Below are 22,524 nucleotides of genomic sequence, written 5' to 3' on the forward strand. Positions count from 1 at the left end.
TTAAGAAACACTGCTCTAGGGCACAATGCCTATTTCTTCATCTGTACCTCTAGAGCTCATTGTTTATTTTTTCATTTTACCTCTATGGCACATGCCTATTTCTTCATCCATCTATGATACCTCTAGGGCTCATTGTTTATTTCTTCATCTTACTTCTAGGGCATATTCCTTATTTCTACATCTTACCTCTGTGGCACTTTGGTTATTTCTTTGAAGCAGGGCTTTCAAATTTTAACTAAGGAAAAAAATTCTTTACTCAGTCTGACCCCTAACATAGTGAAGTGCCTAAAAGGTTACTTTGCCTGGTGAGCCCCCCACCTCTTGGTCCTCGCAATGTTTTCATCACTAGAGCGACAATGCCTTAGTGATCATTGCTTGTAATGATTAATAATTGCCATACAGTAAATCATTTGTTAATGAATAAGTGGAACCACCTTATCTGCTGATTTCCCAACCCTAGAGTGGACTAAACATCATTGAATTACTGTTAACCCTCTATATTTGTGGGCTAGGTAAGAGACCACCTCTAAACTTGAAAACCACGACATTGTGGTGCCTTAGATTCAGCTAACTCGTCAGCCCCCTCTCCAACATAGCCGTTAATGAGTAGTCAACCAACGCCCTAAATAACTACATTTTTTTTCACTTGATACTCTCTCTTTACTGTACAGTACAGTTGGTTATTTGACTGAAATTGCACAGTAAGTTACTGCACCCAGCAAACTTGTTTTTATTCCCTTAAACTCTTAAATTGTTTAAAAAACTAAAATTTCTTAATTTTATTGTATTCTCTTAACAGTTCTAAATCCTTATGATTTTAACTATTTGATTTCATTACTTTATATAGATAGATAGATATAACAATTATGTTTTAATTTTTAATTTTAACATGTATTCCCTCTATTCTCATTACATCAGATTTCAATTATCCCTTCCATTTATTTTATTTTTTTTTTCAGCTTATTTCTGTTATAATGTGATTTGATTCCTTCTTGCTCAATAAATCGTGTCCCCTGGGCCTTGACATTGCACTGCACAAAGACCACATCCTCGTAATAGTTGATATTATAAGGCAAGATTAAATCCCATTTTCTGACAGAAAAATAAGTACTGTAGTGTTTTTCCCATTTTGATTCTCTTCTATGTGACTGAAATAATGATTTTTATTCCTACTTGGATTTGAGAAAATAATTTGATAGGATATTACTTTTAAATCAACATTTGCTTTCATGAGAAATCCTCATTTTGTATTTTGTTTTATAAAATTGTCTTGGTTTTAGTCTATAGTTTATACATGAAATCTATTTTAATGTTGTTACTGTTCGTAGTGTTTTAATTTAATTGTTCATTGCTTCCCTTGTTAATTATTTCCTGATTTCCTTTCCTCACTGGGTTATTTTCCCCTGTTGGAGCCCTTTGCCTTATAGTATCGTGCTTTTCCAATTAGGGTGTAAGGACAATGTCCTACAGCATTCTTACTCAACGAATTCACTTTTTTCACCTATACATATTTTCCTGTTATTTCATTGTAAATGTTATTTATATCATCGTGTGCAGAATCATCTCTTCTTTTTATTTGTGTATCATTAATCATTGTATGTTAATGCTGGGCCTTGCTATATTTAAATGTTAACATAAAGAAATGCAAATGCCCAGCATATTTTACCTGTCTGCGGCAGTCGGTCACCTACCCCAGGGGGCTTTGCTACTTATCCGTCCGCAGACCTCTATGTCAATCACCTGTTCTGAGAGTAAAGCATCAGTCGGCTTTGATCTGTCATTCGCCCCTCACAAGGGTTGTAGCTTAGCTAATAATAATGATAATAATAGTAATAATTAATAATAATAATAGTGACAATAATAATAATTATATTATTTCAGATGAGAAGGACTACATAGCCTTTGGAATGAGTGGGTCTCCAACCGAACCAAAGATGATCGATGGAGATGTTGTCATAGCTTTTATGGACGGTCATCTCCAGCACCTTGTTGATTATAATATCTCTTCGTATATGCCTGTAAGTTTTAAATGCTAGTGTGTTGCCCATTCCTAAAAAAAAATACTATTCTATCTTATTTCTCTTCCTCTATTTTGTTAGTTTTTATAGCTTATATAGGAAATATTTATTTTGATGTTGTTACTGTTCTTAAAATATTTTATTTTAACTTATTTACTTTCCTCACTGGGCTATTTTCCCTGTTGGGGCCCCTTGGCTTATAGCATCCTGCTTTTCCAACTAGGGTTGTGGCTTAGCAAGTAGTAGTAATAATAATAATAATAATAATGATACAGATAATTCAATTTTTTAAATAATTTATAAACCTTCAGACATTGTGAGTAAGATCAGATTGGTGCATTGATCTACCCCTAAACATTTATGGCTGATCAAGTACAAGGAATAGAAGGTTATTTGTATAGAGGAAGGTTATATTTGTACCATTGAGTAATTAATATATAACATAAAGGAAAGGTGATGAGAGGAGTACTTTATGTACCTCGTCAATATTATGTCGACTACATATCCCTTTGACTCATTCATTAGAGTGAATAATGTAAGAGACGAATAATTACAGTTAATGGACTCTGTTCAGTTTGCTACAACCTGCAATTTTGGTCAGTTGTATATAAAGGTCTAACGTATGTTATTTCTCATGCTTCCTATAATTCCTATTCTTGGAGCTGTCTGTACAGACAAAAGGCCTTTCCGTAATTTTTAAATACCGTGGCTGGTATTTTGAAATAGGAAATTGCGTTGACTTTTAACCTATAACCTTTCTGCATTTACTTATGAGTAGAATATCATGTGTGTTCTTACTTGCCTTCTCCCTTCTATAGTTTATTACTTGCCTTTTTTTCTGTCACTTTGTTCTCAATTATTTATCAAATCTCTTATATCTTCACATGATACCCTCTTGAAATAATTCTCTTAATTTGAAACTGAAATTGAAGATTTCAGCATTCTAAAGATTAAGAAAACTGCTGTTACTTGTGGCAAGGTGAACCAACTTGATTGGTGACTTATGCTAATGATTATTTTTCAGTGTACAAAGCTTTTGGGCCAGTACAAGGGTGTGTGTGAAGATGACAAAGTAGGGGGCCACCAGAATTATCAAGCTCATAGTAGCACGAGACTAGATGGAATTAACGTTTTCACTTTTCGACGTCCCCTCACTACTCGTGAGTACAGTAGTTAAAAATTTCCTCCATAAAATTTAATTTTGCAATATTATTGTGAAAATTTTTTAATTGCATGTATTGTTTTAAAAAATGTGTTTTTTATCTAAAAAGGAACTTATAACATTATCAATTTTTAGCCGATGATGGAGACAAACCATATCCAGCAGAAGGAGAAGCAATGATCATATGGGCTCTTGGTCGTCTCGATGTAAACAATCGTCCTACTATGCATTATGCGTGGTCCAAGGCAAGAGAATCCACCATTTAGTCAGTTTGGTGCCATAAAAAGTACAATTAATCTATTTTCCAACATAGAATGTAGCATTACTAGTTGTAGCATGGCCAAACTTTTGTGAAATAAAGCTGCACAAAGTGTAAATGTGACTTACTCTTTATACAATTATTGTACGTATTCTTACAAATTTTTTTTCTCAACAGGTTAAACAACCAATAGAGTTTAATAAAAAAGCTCCTGAAAAGAACTGTTTTGCCTTCACACACAGTAGTAAGCCAAAATTGTAAGTACAGTACTGTATATGGATTTTATGGAATTAAGACCTTACAAAACAAAAAATGTTATTTTCATTAGTAAAATAAATTTTTGAATATACTTACCCGATAATCATGTAGCTGTCAACTCCGTTGCCCGACAGAAATCTACGGACGGGATACGCCAGCGATCGCTATACAAGAGGGGGGTGTACTCACCAGCGCCATCTGTGGTCAGGTACTGCAGTACTTCTTGTCAACACCACCTCAATTTTTCCTCGGTCCACTGGTTCTCTATGGGGAGGAAGGGTGGGTCAATTAAATCATGATTATCGGGTAAGTATATTCAAAAATTTATTTTACTAATGAAAATAACATTTTTCAATATTAATCTTACCCGATAATCATGTAGCTGATTCACACCCAGGGGGGTGGGTGAAAACCAGTGTACATGTTAATCAAGAAGCTAAGTATCCCGTATTTCATATTATCAGTTATTCAAAATAACAAATTAAATTATAAGTACCTGGTAAGGAAGTCGACTTGAACCATTACTCTGCCTTTAATAAGTAAGTCTTCCTTACTGAGCGCAGCGGTCCTCTTAGGAGGCTGAACAACTCTAAGGTGCTGAAGTATAAAGGGCTGCAACCCATACTAAAGGACCTCAACACAACCTCTAACCTAGGCGCTTCTCAAGAAAGAATTGACCACCCGCCAAATCAACAAGGATGCGGAAGGCTTCTTAGCCCACCGTAACAACCCAAAACAACAATAAAAGCATTCAAGAGAAAGGTTAAAAAAGGTTATGGGATTAAGGGAATGTAGTGGTTGAGCTCTCACCTACTACTGCACTCGCTGCTACGAATGGTCCCAGGGTGTAGCAGTTCTCGTAAAGAGACTGGACATCTTTGAGATAGAATGATGCAAACACTGACTTGCTCCTCCAATAGGTTGCATCCATAATACTCTGCAGAGAACGGTTCTGTTTGAAGGCCACTGAAGTAGCCACAGCTCTCACTTCGTGTGTCCTTACCTTCAGCAAAGCAAGGTCTTCATCCTTCATGTGAGAATGAGCTTCTCTAATCAGAAGCCTTATGTAATAAGAAACTGCGTTCTTGGACATAAGGCATCGAAGGTTTCTTAATGGCACACCATAAGGCCTCTGATTGCCCTCGTATAGGCTTTGACCTTTTAAGATAGTACTTTAGAGCTCTGACAGGGCAAAGAACTCTCTCTAGTTCGTTACCCACCATGTTGGAAAGGCTAGGAATTTCGAACGATCTAGGCCAAGGACGTGAAGGAAGTTCCTTTTTTTGCCAAAAAAGCGAGCTGTAAGGAACATGTAGCTGTTTCAGATGTGAATCCTATGTTCCTGCTGAAGGCGTGAACCTCACTAACTCTTTTGGCTGTTGCAAGGCAGACGAGGAAAAGAGTTTTGAGAGTAAGGTCTTTGAAAGAGGCTGACTGGAGAGGTTCAAATCTAGGTGACATAAGGAACCTTAGGACTACGTCTAGATTCCAGCCTGGAGTGGACAAGCGACGTTCTTTAGAGGTCTCAAAAGACCTAAGGATGTCTTGTAGATCTTTGTTGGAGGAAAGATCCAAGCCTCTGTGGCGGAAAACTGATGCCAACATACTTCTGTACCCCTTGATCGTAGGAGCCGAAAGAGATCTAACATTCCTAAGATGTAACAGGAAGTCAGCAACTTGGGTTACAGTGGTACTGGTAGAGGAAACTGCATTGGCTCTGCACCAGCTTCGGAAGACTTCCCACTTGGATTGATAGACTCTGCGAGTGGATATCCTCCTTGCTCTGGCAATCGCTCTGGCTGCCTCCTTCGAAAAGCCTCTAGCTCTAGAGAGTCTTTCGATAGTCTGAAGGCAGTCAGACGAAGAGCGTGGAGGCTTGGGTGTACCTTGTTTACGTGAGGTTGACGTAGAAGGTCCACTCTTAGAGGGAGAGTCCTGGGAACGTCGACCAGCCATTGCAGTACCTCTGTGAACCATTCTCTTGCAGGCCAAAGGGGAGCAACCAGCGTCAGCCGTGTCCCTTCGTGAGAGACGAACTTCTGAAGAACCCTGTTGATGATCTTGAACGGCGGGAATGCATACAGGTCGAGGTGGGACCAATCCAGCAGAAAAGCATCCACGTGAACTGCTGCCGGGTCTGGGATCGGGGAACAGTACAATGGGAGCCTCTTGGTCATCGAGGTAGCGAACAGATCTATCGTTGGCTGACCCCACAGGGCCCAAAGCCTGTTGCACACGTTCTTGTGAAGGGTCCATTCTGTGGGGATGACTTGACCCTTCCTGCTGAGGCGATCTGCCGAGACATTCATATTGCCCTGAATGAATCTCGTTACCAGCGTGAGCTTTCGACTTCTTGACCAAATGAGGAGGTCCCTTGCTATCTCGAACAGCTTCCTCGAATGAGTCCCTCCCTGCTTGGAGATGTACGCCAAGGCTGTGGTGTTGTCGGAGTTCACCTCCACCACCTTGTTTAGCAGGAGGGACTTGAAGTTCATTAAGGCCAGATGTACTGCCAACAACTCCTTGCAATTGATGTGAAGCGTTTCCTGTTCCTTGTTCCATGTCCCCGAGCATTCCTGTCCGTCCAAGGTCGCGCCCCAGCCCGAGTCTGATGCGTCCGAGTAGAGATGAAGATCGGGGGTCTGAACAGCTAAAGAGAGACCCTCCTTGAGAAGGATGTTGCTCTTCCACCACATTAGAGTAGTCCTCATCTCTTTGGTAACAGGAATAGAGACCGCCTCGAGCGTCATATCCTTGTCCCAGTGAGCTGCTAGATGGTACTGAAGGGGGCGGAGGTGGAGTCTCCCTAACTCGGTGAACAGGGCTAACGATGACAGAGTCCCTGTTAGACTCATCCACTGTCTCACCGAGCATCTGTTCTTCTTCAGCATGCTCAGGATGCACTCTAGGGCTTGGTTGATTCTTGGGGCCGACGGAAAAGCCCGAAAAGCCTGCCTCTGAATCTCCATTCCCAGGTAAACGATGGTTTGGGAAGGAACAAGTTGGGACTTCTCTAAATTGACCAATAGACCCAGTTCCTTGGTCAAATCCAAAGTCCATCTGAGACTCTCCAGACAGCGACGACTTGTGGGGGCTCTTAAAAGCCAGTCGTCTAAATAAAGGGAGGCTCTGATGTCCGCCAAGTGAAGGAATTTCGCAATATTCCTCATCAGTCGCGTAAACACCAGAGGTGCCGTGCTTAGGCCAAAACACAGGGCTTGGAATTGGTACACAACCTCTCCAAAGACGAATCTCAGAAAAGGTTGGGAGTCTGGATGGATGGGAACGTGAAAGTAGGCGTCTTTCAGATCCAACGAGACCATCCAGTCCTCCTGCCTGACCGCTGCTAGGACCGACTTCGTCGTCTCCATAGTGAACGTCTGCTTGGTGACATAAGCATTGAGCGCACTGACGTCCAGCACCGGTCTCCAACCTCCTGTCTTCTTGGCCACCAGGAAGAGACGGTTGTAAAAGCCCGGGGATTGATGATCCCGGACTATCACCACTGCCTCCTTCTGTAACAGGAGCGACACCTCTTGATGTAACGCTAGCCTCTTGTCCTTTTCCTTGTAGTTGGGAGAGAGGTTGATGGGAGAAGTGGTCAGAGGGGGATTGCAGCAGAACGGAATTCTGTAACCCTCCCTTAGCCACTTGACAGACTGAGCGTCTGCACCTCTTCTTTCCCAGGCTTGCCAGAAGGTCTTGAGTCTGGCTCCTACAGCTGTCTGGAGAGGAGGAGAGTCAATGCTTGCTTTTCGTGGACTTGGCACCTTTCTTGGACCTGCCCCTGTGACCGTCTGGGCGGGTACTTCCTCGGCTGGGGGCTCTGCCACGAAAGGGCGGAATAAATCTGGTAGCAGGTGTATCAGCCACTGGGGTGCGGTAAGTTCTCGGTACTGAAGGTACAACCTTAGCCTTACGTGCTGAAGAGGCCACGAGGTCATGCGTTTCCTTCTGTATAAGAGCCGCAGCCATCTCTTTGATTAGATCCTCAGGAAACAGGAACTTGGAGAGAGGAGCAAACAGTAACTGTGACCTCTGGCAAGAGGTGATACCAGTAGAAAGGAAGGAGCAAAGTTGTTCCCTTTTCTTGAGGACTCCCGAGACAAAAATAGAAGCAAGTTCGCCAGAACCATCGCGAATTGCTTTGTCCATACAGGACATGATCAGCATGGCCGAGTCTTTGTCAGAAGGGGCAGTCTTCTTGCTCAAGGCCCCCAGGCACCAGTCGAGGAAATTAAAAATTTCAAAGGCGCGAAAGACTCCCTTCAAGAAGTGGTCCAGATCAGAAAAGGTCCAGCAGACCTTAGAGCGTCTCATAGCCGACCTACGGGGAGAGTCAACCAAACTTGAGAAGTCAGCCTGGGCAGAGGCAGGGATCGCCAAGCCTGGTTCCTCTCCCGTGGCATACCAGACGCCCGACTTAGAAGTCAGCTTAGGAGGAGGAAACATAAAAGACGTCCTTCCCAGTTGCTGCTTGGACTGCAACCAATCCCCTAAAATTCTCAAAGCTCTCTTTGATGATCTAGCGAAGACAAGCTTAGTGTAGGCAGACTTAATAGGCTGCATGCCTAGAGAAAACTCGGATGGAGGAGAACGAGGGGTAGCAGAAACAAAGTGTTCAGGGTATAACTCTCTGAACAGCGTCAGGACCTTACGAAAGTCAATGGAGGGTGGCAACGACTTGGGTTCCTCCACATCAGAAGAAGGATCATCCAGGTGAGCAGCTTCATCCTCAGAAACCTCATCACCTGAGGGTTGAGAAGCGAGAGGTAACGATAAAGCGGTATGCTGAATGGTTGAATCCTGAAGAACGGGTGCATGCGCACTTGCGGATTCATCATCAAGTCTCTGCTGAAGAGGATGAGGGCTGGTAATGACAAAGTCATGAGGCTGGGATGAAGGAGGTTCTGCGGGGGTCTGAGGAGCAAGTGAGGTGAGAAGCGAATGCTGTAAGGCATGAGGCTCATGCTGCATAGACTGCGGTTCATGTTGAATGGGAAGAGGCTCATGCTGCGAAGAATGCGGTTGCTGCATGCGTTGAGGTGGCTGCCTCATAGCATGAGGTTCCTGCCTCAAGAGTTGCGCCTGCCTCAAGGGTTGAGGAGGTGGCTGCGCAGAGAGAGGCTCTTGCCTCAAGAGTTGAGGTTCTTGCCTCAAGAGTTGAGGTTCTTGCCTCAAGAGTTGAGGTTCTTGCCTCAAGAGTTGAGGTGCTTGGCTCGAGAGTTGAGGTTCTCGCCTCAAGAGTTGAGGTTCTTGCCTCAAGAGTTGAGGTGGCTGCCGCAAGAGTTGAGGTTGCTGCCTCAAGGATGGTGGAGGTTGCCGCAACGCAAGAGGTTGCTGCCTCGAGGATGGAGGAGGTTGTCGCAACGCATGAGGCTCCTGCCTCGAGGATGGAGGAGGTTGTCGCAACGCATGAGGCTCCTGCCTCAAGGGTAGAGGAGGTTGCTGCAAAGCATAAGGCTCCTGCCTCAAGTGTTGAGGAGGTTGCCGCATAGTAAGAGGCTCCTGCCTCAAGCAAAGTGGAGGTTGCTGCACAGCGCTGGTATCTGGCAACTCCCAATGCGGCAGCTCACGCATGGAGGCAGGTTGAGGAACCTCAACATCATACGTCTGGCAGGGTGGACTGCGCAGAGGTGGAGGAGCGCTCGCAGGAGGAGGTGTGCTAACCTTCTCTGCCTGAAACTCCTGCATCAACACCGCAAGCTGCGACTGCATAGTCTGCAGCATAGCCAACTTGGGATCAACAGAAGTTGGGGCAGAGGCCTGTTGAGGCATCGCTTTACCTCTCTTAGGAGGCGTGCAGCCATCAGATGACTGCGGCGAGTCCGAACTAGCCCAGTGGCTACATCTGGGCTGTTGGACTCGCTCGGTCTGGACCTTACGCTTAAGAGGCCTTGAGACCTGGGTCCAGCGTTTCCTCCCGGAAACTTCTTCCGCAGACGAGGAAATTAAGGGCTCAATCGTCTGAGAGTGGAAGTGACGATCTCTATAAGATACGCCCGCAACCACTGAGGATACTACTGTGCGCCGATCAAGGCCTGCCGAACCCTTTTGCCCTTCGACATTGCTTCTCCCCTGGGCTTGGGAGCTTGCAAGAGGTCCCGGACTGGGAGGACGACTGGCACGCACAGAAGTATCCTCATGCGCAACACTGACACTGACACTAGGCACAGCACTGGCACTACCACTTCCCACTGCACTTTTCACTTTAAGTTCCTTGACATCTGCCAAGAGAAATTTGTGGTCACTCACTACAGACTCCACCTTATCACCTAAAGCCTGAATGGCACGTAACACATCCGACATATCAGGCTGAGCACTAGTAATAGGTTCGGGGGTCACCACTACAGGGGAAGGAAAAGGTTGAGGATCATGGGGGGAGGAATAAACCAAAGAGCGAGAAGAACTCCTCCTAACTCTCTCCCTCTCTAACTTAGCCGTATACTTGAGGAATTCATTAAAATCGAATTCCGAAAGCCCGGCACATTCCTCACATCGATCTTCCAACTGACAGGATTTTCCCCTACAGTCGGAACAAACGGTGTGAGGATCAACCGAGGCCTTCGGAAGACGCCTATTACAAGTCCTAACACTACATCGTCTTTGTCTAGGAGCTTGAGAATGGTCGGACATCTTGAATTAGAGAACAGTCAAGGGGGGTTTCCAAATTAAAGCAAAGATCGTTATACCATTAATCAAAATCAATCCAAAAGCTATCTAAGCTAAGGGAAAAGCTTCCTGTATAGCGAAAGCTAAATTTCAGAGCAATACTTCACCAAAACCGTGAACAAAGACTCCAAAATCAAGAGCGTATCCATGTAGGTCTTGCCGGCGGCACGACAGAGGAAAAATTGAGGTGGTGTTGACAAGAAGTACTGCAGTACCTGACCACAGATGGCGCTGGTGAGTACACCCCCCTCTTGTATAGCGATCGCTGGCATATCCCGTCCGTAGATTTCTGTCGGGCAACGGAGTTGACAGCTACATGATTATCGGGTAAGATTAATATTGAAAATTATTATTTTTAGTAATGCAAATACTGTATCAAGATTTAAAAAAAAAGGCCATTTTGACAAGGGAAAACCCTATTTTGCAGGTGCTGTGTGGTGTCAAAAGGCTAGAACATAAAATCAGTAAAACATAAATACTGAACAAATAGCCTCCCCTGCTCGAGGACTCTTGTTTCAGTGTGGAAGGCATGGACAGTGTGTGTATTATGGAGACCCATGGCTTTAGGCTCTATTAAACCTATCGCAGCACCTCCTATCCTGTAAATAGTTTGGTGACCGATGGTACGTCACCAATATGAATACTGGAGACATACAGTACCACCTTTGCACTTTTTTGTGCTTGGCTACCATCTTAAACTATCTGAGCGAGACTGTGTAAGCCTTTCCTTACTCGAAGCTAGAGAGGAGAGAGGAGCCTTCGAGACCACACAGCACCTCCCCAAAAATAGGTTTCTCCTTCCTAATGGGTTTTTATATTGTGTGGGGTCTCCCAAGGACTAATCCCAGAGCAATAACAGAATAGACACATGTACTAGAGAAAGGCTTAAATAAGGCTAACCCCATCCTTTAAATTTGTTTGTGCACATGATTGAGGAGCTGATGGTTGCACAATATTTATTTACCAAGTTTCTTCCAGTACTACAAAATCATTAGAAATTTATATCCTTTTTATTAGCATGTCACGATTGTTTGAATCTGGAACATCCTATGGAATTTTTAATTTTATGATGTGGAAAGACTTTTAATAGTTATCTATCAATATACCAAGTGTAAGCTTATCCTTGTTACTGTGTGTAAAAAAAGTCTTATAGTAATTTAACGTAAATTTTACCATGTTTTACTACAGGAAGCCTTGGGGACCTTTCCATTTAGCTGATCCTGCTCTCCGTGAGTTTAAGGCTAAATTGGGACCTGATGGTGGACCACGTGGATATAGTGCAATGACAAATCGTAAGTTTTGTATTTGTGGTTTCTAGAGATCTTGGGTATTTTTAGTGGGTTCAGTGATAATTGCTTTTGTTTTGTTATTTTAATGTATATAATTACCTCCGCCAATAAAGTTGGAAGGAGGTTATGTTGTGAACAGCTTCCTGGCCATAATTTTAACCCTGGATAGGTACGCTCCTCGGACACCTCTTTAAGGGTATACTCGGTCGCGCGCGACCCCGACGCAAAAAATAATTCTTGAAAAATCTGTTTTTGCAGTAACCTCCTTTTTTCTTTTGCCAAAAAAAAGTTCAATGAATGCTTAAAACTACTGTAAAGATAAATACTACTCATCCGCTGAAAAACTATTTATTATAAGTATTTTAAAAAATTAAGTAGAAAAATAACAAGACCTTACATTAAAATTTATAAAAAAAAAAAATTTATATATATATACACAAATCCTTTTAGGAATTGATTCTTGAATGTTTAGGACACATCTTGATGTATTTTGGATGAAGTCGGACCCATGGAGGTGAAGATCTGAAAGGAGAAAAAAAGGGTAACTTTTTTTGGCCAAAAAAATTTGTCCAAATTTCATGAATTTTTTTGGGTACCCAAATGAAATAGGAAGTGGCTAATTTTTTTAGGGAATAAAAATATGTTATCCTAAAATAGAAATATGTAAAAAAATCTTCATTATTTTGTAAATTACATTTATATCAGGGGCCATATGTAAAGGTCATTTTTTGAGTACTTAAAAATTTCGTAAAAAAATACATATATTTAATATATATGATATTTATGCAGGTAAAAATATAGCAAAATATCACAAATTCTATAGGGAACAAGAATATATATAGATAGGGCCACTTACGCTTCGGATATGTCCACAAAATGGCCGCCAACCACACTGACTCAGACTCCCTAATCTGCCACCTGAAATGCAGGAAGGGTATGTCAATTTCAAGGTGTTATTTACTAATCTAATTATTCTTGGATATGCATAAAAATTGTATGGTGGATTGCTGGATGATTGTCGATTATTTTAAGACTATAAAATTAGAATTCTGACCCAAAAAAATTTTTTGAAGGGAAATAAAATCGAAAAAAAAAAATGTAAAACATAATATTTTAGCTAAAAAAATTTGATGATATTCAATCAAAAAAGAAGAAAACAAAATTTTCCGACAAATAAACATCTAAATGAATCATTACTCTGTGATAGTTCCTTAGTACGTAGTAATTTTGAAAGAAATGAGAAAAAACGAAAAAGTGGCAATCGCAGGAAAATCGAACACATACCTAAATATACGCCATATCTGGCTAAAAATAAAGATAGGCATGGGTAGCCAGATCATCTAGAAACACTTTCCAACACTATAAAAATACAAGTTTTGCGACACTACTTGCCAATTCCTTACGGTAACATGACTAAGCAAAAAAATGCAAAACAAATAAAAAGGGGCACTCGCGGAAAAATGGCCAACATTCTAATATACGGAATTTCAGAAAAAAAAAAAAATTTCAGCCACGTTCTAGGCAAACCATTAAGGCATATTTTCCGACAAATAAACATCTAAATGAATCATTACTCTGTGATAGTTCCTTAGTACGTAGTAATTTTGAAAGAAATGGGAAAAAACGAAAAAATGGCAATCACAGGAAAATCGAACACATACCTATATATACGCCATATCTGGCTAAAAAAAAAAGATAGGCATGGGTAGCCAGATCATCTAGAAACACTTTCCAACACTATAAAAATATAAGTTTTGTGACACTACTTGCCAATTCCTTACGGTAACATGACTAAGCAAAAAAATGCAAAACAAATAAAAAGGGGCACTCGCGGAAAAATGGCCAACATTCTAATATACGGCATTTCAGAAAAAAAAAATTTCAGCCACGTGCTAGGCAAACCATCAAGGCACATTTTCCGACAAATAAACATCTAAATTAATCATTACTCTGTGATAGTTCCTTAATATGTAGTAATTTTGAAAGAAATGGGAAAAAACGAAAAAATGGCAATCACAGGCAAATCGAACACATACCTATATATACGCCATATCTGGCTAAAAAAAAAAGATAGGCATGGGTAGCCAGATCATCTAGAAACACTTTCCAACACTATAAAAATATAAGTTTTGCGACACTACTTGCCAATTCCTTACGGTAACATGACTAAGCAAAAAAATGCAAAACAAATAAAAAGGGGCACTCGCGGAAAAATGGCCAACATTCTAATATACGGCATCTCAGATAAAAAAAAAAGACATGCACGTGTTAGCCCAACCATCAAGGCACACTTTCTAACAAATAAACATGAAAAAAAAAAATCAATAATATACGGCAATTCCTTACTACGTAGTAAATTTTTACAAATATTGAAAAAAAACAGAAATTGGCAACCGCAGTTAAATACCCCACATACCAATATCTACGTCGTATCTGACAAAAACAAAGTCACGCATGGGTAGCCAGATCATCTAGACACACTTTCCAACACTAAAAAGGCAAAAGTTTTGCGACACTATTTGGCAATATCTTACGGAAAAATGACTTGGCAAAAAAATGAAAAAAAATGAAAAAGGGGCACTCGCGGTAAAATGGTCCTCGTGGTGATGAACGACATTTTAACTAAAAAAAAAATCATGCACATGGTAGCCAAACAATCCACCAAGACTTTCCACAACTGATAACCTATACAAGTTGCACCATTCTACGACAATTTCATAATACGTAATAACTTTGATAATTATGCAAATTACCTTAGAAGGGTAAACTCGGTCGCGCTCGACCCCGACGCGTCTCGGAAATCTGGGAAGGAGTACAGCTACAGCGATGCACATCTGGACACTACTTGAGCGTGTAGGCGAGACACCTACTGCAGGTCGATTACCCACAAATTCAGTCACGGGGGTGAGTCACGTGAGAAAAACCTCTTTTGTTTTGACGATCGGGGTCGCGGACGACCCACCGTACCGTTCCAGGGTTAAACATAGTAATAAAACTTGTAGGGGTTAACTGTTATGTAAAAAGCTGGAAATTATTTAAATTTGGAAGGTCAAGGTCATGGTCAAGCAAAAGGTCAAGAAATAAGCTCCCGCATTGGAGGTCTGCGCTCTACTGGGTGCCCCTCTAGTGTCATACAGAATTGAACTATTTTTGGTTGCAGAAGATCATGCTGCATAAACTGTATGGTTGTTCATTATTATAAGTCCTCTTATTTCTTACTTTAACAACACTATTAACGTAGATTATTTTTATTCATAACTAATAAAGCTATATATTTAAATGAGATTCTGGATTTAGTACAATAATGATACAAGTCATTTTTTGTTCCTACGTGTATACAATCTCTTCGTCTTGAATAGGTTATTGAATTTTTTGGGGACATTAGGTAATATCTAAGGATTTTTTCCCCACTTGTAAATAATTGCCGTGAAATGTTTTTGTACTTCAAATGTAAAGTACACTACAGCAGTGGATGTGCCTTATTGTAATAATAATATAGTACAGTATTGTACATCGTATTTCTATACTGGCATATTAATGACCCTACTGTCTCTGTCTCTCTCACTAGACTGCCGAGTATAAAAATTAAAGTACTGTATACTATTTATTACAATAGTAATAACATGATACTGTCCTGTTTTATGCTAGTAATGATGGTAATAGTAAAAGAGTAAAAGGAAATGCGTAATGCGTGTTTCGTTATATTTACACAGTTTAAAGAAGCCCTCGAGAAGTTCATCAAGTTGGATAAATAGGCTAAAGGCTATAAACTCCTTATACACTCTGACGAAATACAATAATATTGTGAAGTGGTAAGCGACGCCGGAGAGACTAGGAAAGGGGTTTACTAGATGGATAGGAGGAGGGTCTAGACAGAGGGAGGTACGGGGGAGTGTAGGTATTAGAATTGCTTTACCTACTTGCCCAGCAGCCGAATTCAATTGGCTTTGGCTTTATTAGGACAAGAGTAAACTCCTTAATTAACGAGATTTGCCAATGCATTAATCAAAAATTAGGGGGAGGTCTATAGAGTACCATTATGATAAAGTAATCAGTGTGGGAGATACCGAGGAAAAGCACACTATTTTTTGCCAGAAATGCATAGTAGATTGTAAGAATTAAACTGGATGATATAGATAATATACCTTGTAGGCACTAAAAGATAAACATTTTATGAGGTTTAACTTTATTGATCAACTGTGCATAGAGTATGTTAATGGATGAATTTAATGAAAGATATATAAAGTAAAATTCTAAAACAATCAATTGAGAGAGAGAATGACTTTCAAGATGCTATTCCAAAACTAGGGAGACTTCAGTTTTGTTAGATGTCAGGATCCCTGAAAACTTTAAATCAATCAGTCATATTGTACTCCTGGATATTTCTGTTGTGTAGGCTACTCGTCTTAATTTTCACACTTAAACACATTATAAAAGTAATACCTCTTGATACGAATGTTGCTACATACAAAATTTTCACGATGCAAAACGAGATGCGACTATTTTTTCACCATGTATTACGAAAAAATTTTCATGATACGGTAAGAAATTCACCAGCCAGGCAGAAAAGGAAAGTTATACTGTTAAAAATGAGCTTGTTGAAGGAAAATTTTTTTTTTTATAAATAGAAAATGTACTTCAGTAGTAATGGTAACTATAATAGTACAGTACAGTACTTTGGTACTGTATTGTACTTTACGCATTGTATTTCCATTTATTATTGCATGGTGTTCTAGTAACTACTTAATTTACATATATCAAAAGTTAGATTAGGTATATTGAATTATTCAAATGTATTTGGTTGTATTTCATTGTGGTTATAGCTTTATTATAAAATTTAATGTTGCATCCTTTTAGGGTTTGGAAAGAATTAGGCGGATTGCATATAAAACTTGTCGCCATAATACAAAAAAAATCACGGGACGAAAGCCGCTCAGAACGAGTAGATTGCGTATTTTGAGGCATTACTATAATAAATGCCACTACCTGTCATTAGAGAAATACCATGTAATTTTTCTTTTTCTTGCAGAGGAGTCGGAGACAGGTTTAGCATGGTACATTAATGGATATCTGTCTCCCAGTGTGTATTTGAAACGCAATACAGATTACAAGTTCATTGTGGAAGGAGGCTCTACTCCCTATGACCCCAAAAGTTACCATCCTATGATTATTACTGGTATGTAAGAGTAGTACAGGCTATCTTCATATCAAGATTGTACTTTGCCTGTGAAAAAGTAATGCAAAATTTTTCTAGTAATTTGGTTCCGACATATGGTATTACAGTATTTTGAAGTCAAATATCAACTGAAAATCTTTTTAATCAAATATCAACTGAATATCTTATAAATATTGATTTCATATTCCAAGCTTTTACTTTACAGATGAACCTCATGGAGGTTATTCACAGTTAACTGAAGATCAGCAAAAAGATGTACGTGTACTTGCCGGAATCAGCTATTCAGTAAGAGGTGGTTCCAGGCCTTCAGCAGGTACGAGAGATATTTTAATTCTCTTTACTTACTATCACTGAATGAAATTATTTCAGCTTTTTACTTAACGTTTCTATATAAATGATATATTTTCTTTCTTGAAGCTGGACGTTTGTGTTTGTGGCAGCACACGCCTGAAGCTGATCGGCGCAAGGATGTTGAATTCATGACTTTTGAGAGTTATCGAAATTCATTAAATCTTCACTGTGAAAATGGTAATGTACCAAATTTGTGTTGTTTTAGCCTTTGCTAAGTTTTTAACCATGGCGTTTGTTGTTTTATAATTAATATTTTTTACTTATTGAATATTTTATGGTAAATTAATGTGGTGTTTTAGCTTGAAACTAAAATAACAAAAAGTGGTTGTAAAGTAATAGATATTCCACCTATACTTATCATACATATGCTATTCCCATCTTGCCTAGAGGCTGTTAACCAACCCTAATGTCAAAGCCGTTTCCTCGTAGGCTTGAAAGGTTACACATTCTCTGGTTTTTTGTTTTTCTGGTTACCGCCAATCATGCACCCCTTCTCACCAAATATGTTATTGTTTAAGGGACACCAACGACATGTTTGGCTGTTGAGATACAGAATATTCAGATGGGATTTCTGATCAATTAAGTTAAACACTCAAAATGGCATTAAATTTTAGCTGCAAATATTAAATGGCATAAAAAAAACAGATACAGTAGTTTGAATTGACTTTCTATTTAAAAGCACTAGAATACTGTACAATATATTAGTAGAAAAAAAGCTCAAACCATTTGATTTTTTTTTCTTTATAAACATAAAGGACAATAAAGCCTGGATGGACATAGTAGCCACTTTGCACAAACTGAGTGCATTTTCTGTGAAATAATTACACGAGCAAAAATTTCTTGCAGACCTCAAAATAAATACTGCAAGAATTTTTTTTTCATATCTAGTACTTCTACATTTGGCAGTTAGTGGGTTATTGGAACAGCATCTTGTTCAGACAATCATACTTTATTTACTCGGTGGTTATTACCATTTTATTTTTGATAACTTCCCTGTTTTGGCAACTTATTTTAGCTAAGTTTTACATTCTGTAGTTATATTCTAGTGCATCATTGTCTTTTGGAATTGTACATAAAAAGCTAAGTAATGATCACAAGTTCCTACCCAGCATGCAAACTCCCGTCCTTTAATTAGGAAGATTGATTCCGTGCGAGCTGGAGATTGTCGTTGAAACTTGGATAATGAACAATTATCCAGCTGGTGAAGGGAGCAGCCAAGGAGCCCATCCCCCTTAACCAACTGGAGGGCTTTAATTTTGATTCAGCCTCTGTCAAGTACTCATCTACTGCCAGAGCATTGCCAAGCTTGTTCATTTAATATTTTTCTGATTCAGGGAGTAAATGCTGTTGTTGACTTGGACTGATGGATGTTAAGCAAGATATATGTACTTGGTGGGGGAAAGGAGGAATGCTGCAACTGTTTGAGTAAACCTGCTGTAGATCCACACTCCCTCTGTGCGTCCTGTAAGGGGCAAGTTGTAGTCGTGATCCATGAGTGCAATGTCATTGGGAAGGCAACCTTGGCACCTCAATCTGATAAGAACATTCGCCATTGATCGGTACTTGGGTGCTCCTCAAGGCTCGAGGCTTTCTTAGGAATTATCGTGGTCAGGTGTTGTTGACTTATAGATGGATCAGAGTTTTCGCGAGAGTCCGGTCAGTCAATCAAGATCCTGCTTCCCCCCCACTCTCCAGACAGTTAAGGTTCTCCACGCCAGAGAATACTACGTCAGCCCTTTTGCAGGTTGACTTGGACACAAGAAACACTCATTGGAGAGACTTTAGCCTGAGAGCAATTCCTTCTTGGCCTCTTGAGTCCATGGCCATGAAGTGGTCTGCCCTGGCCTCTCTGCAGTGGTCCAGTGGACAGGAGCAGTTATGTATTTCACAGACAACTAGGTTATCAACCCCGGAGTCTTTGGAGAAGTAAAAAAAAAGTCTCGTGGCATCTGGTGGAAAGACACCGACTTTCCTGGCTCACCAGTAGGCTAACTGGGTTCTAAAGAGACAGGACACTCAAGTTTCCTGTTATTCATAAGTTACCCCTGTAGGTGGTATTGTCACTAAGGAACTCGTCAGTGCGGGGACACACGTCTCTCATTCCTAGGAGTTGTGTGCAGGCAGCAATGTAATCTTGAAGACTGATTCCTGGACTTCCTGATCCCATGCGCTGTTTCCTTCTTGGGTTACGGCCCTCCAAAGGTGGCAGCAGCAGCAGAAGCCAATCCTTTCCGGATCTGGATCAAGCAAGGGTCCTGCGCTCATCCTGTGACCCCGATCGGCACCACATGCAACCTCTTTCCAAAAGTACAGCCTTTTCGAGCACCCCAACCCATTCCTCTTGGGAAAGGTGGCAGTGGGAAGAGGGGAAGGAGATCTAAATGCTGATGCTGGTATTCCCCCTCTTTTACTGCCAGGAGTAGGGATCTCTCTTTCACTAGGGGCAACCTGGCAGACACGGGTGAACCTTGGGTAGCAAGTGTCCTTCAGGACTGTTAATTGCTGTCTTTTAAGGATTGCCGGCCCCACCCCTCTAAGTTACCGATAGTTTCTGGGAGATCATCCAATATCGCCAAAAGCCCTGCCCGTATGGGCAGAGGTGGAAGGGATGTTGGAGAAGAACGCTCTCGAAGTTGTTCAAGATAAGTCTCCGGGCTTTTACAGTCTGCACTTCCTGGTAGTGAAGGAGACTAGGGTCTGGAGATTGGTCATTGACCTCTTTCCTCTGAACGGGTTTGTTCATCAAACGAAGTTCAGGATGAAAACGGTAGTGTCGTCTTCCATGAGAGAGAGAGAGAGAGAGTGTGTGTGTGTTCATGCTTTCTGTGGATCTGTAGGTGCATGCAGTACTTAAAAATGTTGCAAGACCTTTCGAAAATACCTCCACTTTTCCCTCTTTGGTATGGTGTACCAGTTCAAGTCTCTGTGCTTGCCATGGAAATAAGAAAAAACCTGAATACAAGTACTAATCTTAATATTCTAGAAGTGTTCACTTCAGTGCCAAAAGTATTGAGGGTTTGTTGTGGCATAGGGACACTGGTGAGGACTGGATTCATGGTTCCTTTCGGAGATGCTGTGCATGTCGTTAGTCTTAACAGACTACTTTCAGATATTTCAAATGAGCTTGTGAGTTAGTCCAGGCCTTGCAGGTTGATACACTAGACTAGAGGAAGGGGGACCATATCTCTTTGGTATTTATGTCCTATTAGATTCCCTGATCTAGCCTTTCATATGAAAGTCCTTGGAGACCACACAGCACCTCCCCAAAAATTAGTTTTTCCTTTGTCAAAACTCCTTTATTTGTTTCTACTCTATATAAAATCCTACACCTCTAGCTTAATGATGAAATTTTTTCGTATTGCAATTTATGAAACATGGCAATGTCCAAAAATATTTATTTTGGTTCATCTCATCAAATCATAGCTAGTTCTTGGTTAATTATTTAGAGGGATAGGATAACTTGACCTTATGACATAGTTTTCCTTTGCATTTGATGTTTTTTTTTTTTTTGGCATTGCCTAGAATAGAATAAACGGACTCAATTTGCGAGATGTAGATTCTGGTTTCAAGTTGCTGTTGTAGGTATCACCACCCCTAGTGTTGTTATTCTGCTTGATCTATTGAGAGGCTAAGATTTTTTTAAATAAAACCAATTTTTAAATTAATAAATTTTTCCTTCCCTCCTTGAGCACTTCTATTGATTCACCCACCTCACCACTTTTGATGTGATGCTTACCTTCGGTGTTTGAGTCCACTTAATTCTGAAGAGATTTTTATTGTGCTAACTCTCAACCACTCCTGTTTTGAACAAATTCAGGGTTTTGGTGGCCAAGTTGAAGGAGAGAGGGTATGGGGAGGTTATTTTTCATGTGTTATGTAGAGGTTTTAAAGTTGGTACTTCCACTTAATAACTTACTCTATTCTGAGAAGTATAGAAATAATAATGTAATTAAAACTAAATTGCCCATGGTTCACTCTCTCCTGGTGTAGCATTTCATGCAATGTCATTGATTAACTTTACCGAATAATCCTTTTCAATAATTGTTCCATGATCAGAGAAACCGTAGAAGCCTTTCATAATTATTTTATCCAACAGTTATCCCGTGATTGGTATATGAGGCAAGTTTAAATGTTTTAATATGTTGAAGCATTCCCTACAAACAAGTGATGGTGTTAAAGCAACCTAAGCGACTTATATTCCCAAATAATACATATTTTATTTGTCCTTACCTACATATTATTTTATTGCCTTTAGTAGAGAAAAATTACCACTTAACTCATTCAAGACAAGAACTCTTAAGGTGATGGAAATTCACTACCTGAGCTAAACCACACTATCTTACTATCTGATCAGTGAGCTGTAAGCATGTGTCTTGTGTTGTCTTTATCTATTTTTATTCCGGTCTTATTTTTACAGTTTGGCTAATTTTTATTGTCCCTGTTTCTGGACATCACAGGTGTCACCAAAGTTTACTACGAGATCGCTATTGCTTGAATTGGAAAATAAAGTAGGGTGTCATTAGAATTTAGAAAGAGGAAAGTGCGGTCTCAGTATGCATCCCATGTCTTGAGTAACAATTTACAAGTTATTCATTTTCTTGTGAACATGATTGAAGCTGACATTTTTTCGTGGTGAATGAAACATATGGTCTAGTTCCTTGAGAAAAGTTAGTTCATAATGAAAGTTTATAGTTTAATTTTTATCACAACAATTACTGTATTTTTAAAGTATGTATTTGGAAAATATTTTAGATGTTGTTCAGCCATAAACTTTGTTAAAAATCTTCAATGAGTAAACCAGCTTGTGCTAAACATGACATTGTATACATACTGTGTTTGGGAAAAATGCAATAAGATTTTAAATTTACTTTTCTAATGGTTATCATGACTTTTAGGTAGTGCTGCTGTCCTGACCTTCAAACCCAATAATTCATGGCCGGATGTTGTGTACTATAATAGCTGGACCGGAAAGAATATGGGATTTAGGCTCTACATCCTTGATGAAATCAACACTGAAAAAATCTTAAGAGAAGCAGCAAGCAATAGCATGTTGATGTCAGTGCCAGCCATTCATATTTATATTTTCATAACTCTTGGCTTATGGTCATACCTTATGGTTTTAGTTTGAGAAATTTTAGGCTTTAGTTTTACTTAAATACTGTACCTAAAATACACTTTAATTTGTATCCAAGTATTTTCATGATATATGTAATACGTCTTATTGTTAAATCAGTTTTTATAAATCTCCAGAAAATAATTCCTTTTAGAAACAGCTTTTGAATACCACAAATGTAAAACATTTTAGTTTAATTAGTAAGTACAAATTAGCTTTGGTAATA

At 39.9% G+C, this 22,524-nt stretch overlaps 1 protein-coding gene across 3 annotated transcripts in view; it reads left to right on the forward strand.

Annotated features, from left to right (window-relative positions):
- The window catches only part of knk (protein Skeletor knk), a 186,034-nt gene extending 163,584 nt beyond the window's left edge, over nucleotides 1-22,450 (forward strand). For all 3 annotated transcript variants that reach the window (XM_068384030.1, XM_068384033.1, XM_068384038.1), the window contains 9 exons: nucleotides 1,882-2,018; nucleotides 3,043-3,178; nucleotides 3,316-3,425; nucleotides 3,617-3,696; nucleotides 11,558-11,661; nucleotides 16,688-16,834; nucleotides 17,040-17,147; nucleotides 17,252-17,362; nucleotides 22,081-22,450. In XM_068384030.1, coding sequence (XP_068240131.1) covers nucleotides 1,882-2,018; nucleotides 3,043-3,178; nucleotides 3,316-3,425; nucleotides 3,617-3,696; nucleotides 11,558-11,661; nucleotides 16,688-16,834; nucleotides 17,040-17,147; nucleotides 17,252-17,362; nucleotides 22,081-22,313 — 1,166 coding nt within the window. In that variant the 3' untranslated portion in view covers nucleotides 22,314-22,450. The remainder of the gene's footprint in view (nucleotides 1-1,881; nucleotides 2,019-3,042; nucleotides 3,179-3,315; nucleotides 3,426-3,616; nucleotides 3,697-11,557; nucleotides 11,662-16,687; nucleotides 16,835-17,039; nucleotides 17,148-17,251; nucleotides 17,363-22,080) is intronic.
- The last annotated feature ends 74 nt before the right edge of the window (nucleotides 22,451-22,524 follow it).

Source organism: Palaemon carinicauda, chromosome 1 (assembly GCF_036898095.1).
Source record: "Palaemon carinicauda isolate YSFRI2023 chromosome 1, ASM3689809v2, whole genome shotgun sequence".
NCBI lineage: Eukaryota > Metazoa > Arthropoda > Malacostraca > Decapoda > Palaemonidae > Palaemon > Palaemon carinicauda.